Source organism: Nipponia nippon, unplaced genomic scaffold (assembly GCF_047370975.1).
Source record: "Nipponia nippon isolate SJK-2023a ecotype South Korea unplaced genomic scaffold, ASM4737097v1 scaffold_9, whole genome shotgun sequence".
Taxonomy (NCBI): Eukaryota; Metazoa; Chordata; class Aves; order Pelecaniformes; family Threskiornithidae; genus Nipponia; species Nipponia nippon.
The window spans coordinates 46072030-46076828 of NW_028262413.1; the positions used below are offsets into that span (position 1 = coordinate 46072030).

At 50.2% G+C, this 4799-nt stretch overlaps 1 protein-coding gene across 1 annotated transcript; it reads left to right on the top strand.

Annotated features, from left to right (window-relative positions):
• The first annotated feature begins 95 nt into the window (after positions 1–95).
• PDCD7 (programmed cell death 7) lies at positions 96–3867 on the top strand. The gene is made up of 5 exons (XM_009470224.2): positions 96–878; positions 1900–2038; positions 2380–2616; positions 3236–3323; positions 3724–3867. The coding sequence occupies exons 1-5, from the start codon at positions 114–116 to the stop codon at positions 3839–3841; spliced, it is 1347 nt and encodes a 448-aa protein (XP_009468499.2). The 5' UTR covers positions 96–113; the 3' UTR covers positions 3842–3867.
• Positions 3868–4799: the final 932 nt, after the last annotated feature.

Genomic DNA, 4799 nt, shown 5'->3' on the forward strand with positions numbered 1-4799 from the left:
CCGGGAGGGGCGGAGGACTTTTTCCCGCCTCCTCCCCTGGGCGGGGCCGGCCCTCCCGGCCGCCAGGGGGCGCTGCGGCGCGGGCGGCGGCGGCAGCGGGCCGAGGCGGCAACATGGCGCAGCCCTCTCCCTTCGCCGGGCGCTTCCCGCCGCCGCCGCCGTTCCGGGCCTTCCCACCGCCGGCCGGGCCCTTCCCGCCGCCCGCCGCGCCCTTCCCCGGCCCCGCCGCCCGCCCGGGGCCCTTCGCGGTGGCGGCAGCGGCGGCGCCCCCTGCCTTCCTCCTGCCGCCGTTGCCGCCGCCGCCGGCCGGGCCCGAGGGCGACGCGGGGCCGCGCTTCCCGCCGGGCGCCGGCCCCTACTTCCCGGCGGCTCCTCCGTTCCCGCCGCGGCCGGTGGCTGAGGAGGAGGCGGCGGCGGCGGCGCAGCGGCAGCAGGACGAGCTGTGGCTCTCGCAGTTCCTGGGCCGGCGCCGGGCCGCCCTCCCGCCGCCGCCGCCGCCCGCCGCCGCCAGCCCCAGCAGCGCCCGGGAGCTGGCGGTGGCGGCGCTGGGGCTGGTGGGGCGGCTGGCCGCGCTCTGCCGGGCCCTGCGGCGGCGGGAGGCCGAGGGGGACGAGGCGGGCTGGGCCCAGGAGCGGGAGGAGGCGGAGGCGGCGCGGCGGGACCTGCGGGAGGTCGTGCGGCCGCTGAGGGAGCCCGGCTACCGGGAGGCGCTGCGGAGGAAGGTCGAGAGAGCGAGGAAGAGGAGGCTGCGCCTGCAGCGGAGGAAGCAAGAAGCCAAGGCGGCCAAGGAGGAGGAGGCGGCCCGGGCCGCCGAGCGGGAGGCCAAGATCGACCAGTGGAGGGCCAAGTGCATCCAGGAGGTGGAGGAGAAGAACCGGGTACGGCCCCCAGCAGCCTGATCCTGCCGCCCCCGGCTGCAGCGTGGCCTCCCGGGGACTCCTGCGCATCCCCCTGGGGCGCAGGGCAGCGTGGCCGAGCCGGGGGAGCCCTGCCGGTAACGGGCTCACAGCAGGCTGCGCCTGCCCGGCACCTGGCTTTGGCCCCGGCCCTTCAGTAGCTGCTGCGTGGGTTCGGCTTGCTTGGAGATGCGCTGTTCCCGATGCCCGCAGCCCTGCTTCTTCCTTAAAAGCCTTGGTGGGCATCTCAGCTTTGCCGCGCTCATGTCCTAGGCCTGGGCAGTTGGGGTTGAAGTGGTTTCTGAACTCTCAGTTGCGTGTGGAGGTCTTCCTCTCTGGTCCCAAGCTGTCAGCTTGCCCCACGCTGCTCACAGCTACCCTACGGCGGTCAGCACCACCTCAGTAACCATAAGCCTTGCCTGCTGCCTTTGTCCTTGTGAAGCGTGTTGTTTGCAAGCTTTTCGGTCTCATCGGGAAGTAAAACAGCTCCAAAGGAAAAAAAAAAGAACAACTCAGATTAGGCTTGCTGGGAAGTGCTGCAGGCACCTTTGTGTTGGCTGTTGGCGAAAGAGCTACCCTTCTGCTGGTGCTAGGTCCGCCGCTGGGATGGTACAGAGCAGCTCTTGGGAAAGGTTTTGTGTTCAGGCCGTGGTATGTTAATGGCCTTTAATTGCCGAGCTGTAGAATTGCGATGGTTTGTGTTTATTGTTAATGTTTTTCCTAACTTTCCGTGGTCGAAGGTTATCAGGATTTATGAATTCATTAGCCATTTGGCCCAAATTTATGAGTTGCTCAGCATTCTTTTTTTGTTTCCTGAAGTCTACCATGTTTTAGCTTTTTCATAAGACGGCAAGGCTGGATGATTGACTTAACTTACTATAGCTGTGTCACTAGGAAGTTATTCTGATCTCCAGTGCTTCGCTCATCTTTCTGAAAGTACCATTTCATTCTTACCTACATGGGATATTTCACACATGCGTCTGTTTGTTTCTTTCTTTCATAGGAACGAGAACTGAAGGCTGCTGCAGACAGCGTCTTATCTGAAGTACGGAAGAAACAAGCAGACACAAAGAGGATGGTGGACATCCTGCACGCCTTAGAAAAGCTTCGGAAACTGAGAAAGGAGGCTGCTGCCAGGAAAGGTTAATTTCAAGATCTTTACCAAACTTTTTTATTTGCGCACACAGGAAATAAGGTGATGTGCGTGCCCTGTGCTGACTAACAAGGTGCAGCTTGAAAAAGCTGTTTCTTTATTAGTGATTTCAGTGACATTGTCATGCAAGAATAGCTATAAAATGCTGAATACAGTGGTTGTGTTCCTACGTCTCCAAGCTCTTTCTTGATAGAAGAATTATTCCAGTAAGATAGTTGTTAGCAAGGTTAAGCTCAAGTTCCTGTGAGGTTTTGCCAGCTCCACCCTCAAGTCTGATAACGGAGCCCCTTCTGAATTTGAAAATTTAAAATTAATTCTCTTTCTCTTTAGGCGTTTGTCCACCCCCCTCAGCAGATGAAGCGTTTGAAAATCAGGTGGAGAGTCTCAAAACATTGCTCAAAAATCGCACGGAGCTGTATGAAGCTGAGGAGAGAGCATTAAGAGTTATGTTGGAGGGAGAACAGGAGGAGGAAAGGAAGAGAGAAATGGAAAAGAAACAGAAGAAGGAAAGGGAAAAACTACTACAACAGAAACTCGAAATTGATTCCAAGCTGTTTGGGGATCCGGGTAAATTCTGCATGCCATACGTAACAGTATTTCTCCACACCACACCCCCATCTCATAGACACTGGGTTTAAAATGCAGGCAGAAAAATAGTTGGGAAAGAAATCATCCACTGGAGTAATTTATGCTCTGAGGAAAAGATGGGATAAATGTAGTGTGCTGTTAACACATGTGATGTAAGAAGAACTGTTTAGCTCTTCAGCGTAGACTGCAGTAGATCACAAGCCAATTTCATAATGTTTTGCAAGAAGAGGTTGTAGATTAAGCTGAAGTGAGAATAAACAGAATAGATTGAAGACTTCCAGCACCCAACAGATGCTTTAGTCTGGTGATTTGCTAAGTGCGACTCGGGTAATCTGTAAAGATTCAGCGTCCATATGTTCCCCTTGTTTAGAGGATGGAGGCAGGAAAAGTTTTGCTAGTCTTGACTTGCCTCTGACAGCTCTGGTAAGGGTGAGGAGACGTGCAAAACATGTAAATAGTCCTTAATATATTACATAGGGCAGTGATTTCAGGTTATAGCTGGGGAGCAGCAAATGAGTTGGCAAATTTGGGCCTTCTAAGACTGGGATTGACGGTCTTTCTGGTTTATTGAACGATTTCTATGTTTGTGTTTTAACAGATGAATTTCCTCTAGCCCATCTATTGCAGCCCTTCAGAGAATATTACTTACAAGCTGAGCATTCTGTAGCAGCTCTAATCCAGATCAGGTAAAACCACACCAAGTCTTTATTTTATTATCAAAGATGACAAGTATTGTTTGTTGAGATTGTAAAATTATGGTCCCTTTTGGTTCGTTAACTTCCAAATACCGTTATGCAATGAATAGTCCTGTTTTTTTTTCAGTGAAGGATCAAGCTTCTCGCTTGATAGAGTTACAGCCAACAGATGCCCGTGTGAGGCAGAGTGCCCTTCCATGCATAACCATTCCATTTAATAGCATAGTACATACAATTTTCACATTTGTGTTTTGAAAAACAAGTTTCAGAGTACAATTTATAGTGTTTTGTGTATTGATTGGTATGGAAAAATACCTATGTGGGTATAAAATAAATCTTACTACCCAACTCATACCAGCTCTCCTCTCAAACCACGCTTTCTCTGTTAAAGGCATGAATGGGACCAGTACTTGGTGCCAGCTGATCACCCTGAAGGAAGCTGCATCCCTCCAGGATGGGTTCTTCCGACTCTCCCCACAAACGACACTTGGGCCACTGCTGTCAGATAATTTAGTAATAAATTATTTTAACGTTGGAGGAATGTTTCATTATAATTGCATGTGTAGATATGAGGGGTTCCCGAAGAGGAAGTCTCATCCAGTTTTGGTAGCCAGGTACTGGAATGTCTTGGAAAGCGTGAGAACCGGTTTTGCCATCTGCCTCTGCAGGGAAATACCTGAGCAAGCCCAAAGCTGCTAGGCCTCTCGTGGTATGGAACTACAATCCCGCTGCGAGTTTTCGTTAACAAAACTCAATCTTAATAAAGAAACATTGCTGACAAGGGTATTTGTGCCAGTATTAACATCCTATTTTTAGTGGCTTTTATCTTTATAAGCCTAAATCCAGCTGATGAAATCTCCAGAAATAAAGAAGTTTTTTTTTAAAAAAGAAGAGAGATCATTAGTAAACATGTTTTTCTTCTCAAATGAAGCACGTCAAGCATCACTGTCAAAATAGTTCCTGTATTTTTGTGTGTAGAAATGAACCTATCACAAGTTTAAACAAATTCTGAAGTACAAACAAGACGGGGTTTTTCAAGGTTGATTAAAGCAGCTGTTGACATTTTACTTCCGTGGACTAAAACTGGTACCACAGCATGGAAAAAATTCCCCGTTGTGGTGAAATAGGTCAGACAGCCGTGTGAATATATATAAATTTGATGAATAAGCCTGCTGGAAAAAACACAATGAAATCTGAAGTCTAACCTACTGCAAGTGTTTTTGCCTGTATAGCTATTTTTGTATAGGGACAGATGATGTATATAATATTCGATTTAAAAATGCAGCTCTATTTTGTAAGTTGTTTTTTGTACAGAATAAATAGAGAAAAACGGATTTTTCTTTTGTTGGAAGCGTTTTTACTCCGAAGGAGAGATCTGTTTTAGTACTTGGCATCAGATGTGACTCCAGTGTGGAGAGAATTGCTGGAAAAAGGTTTGCGCAAAGGAACCTCTCCCTCCTACAAGGT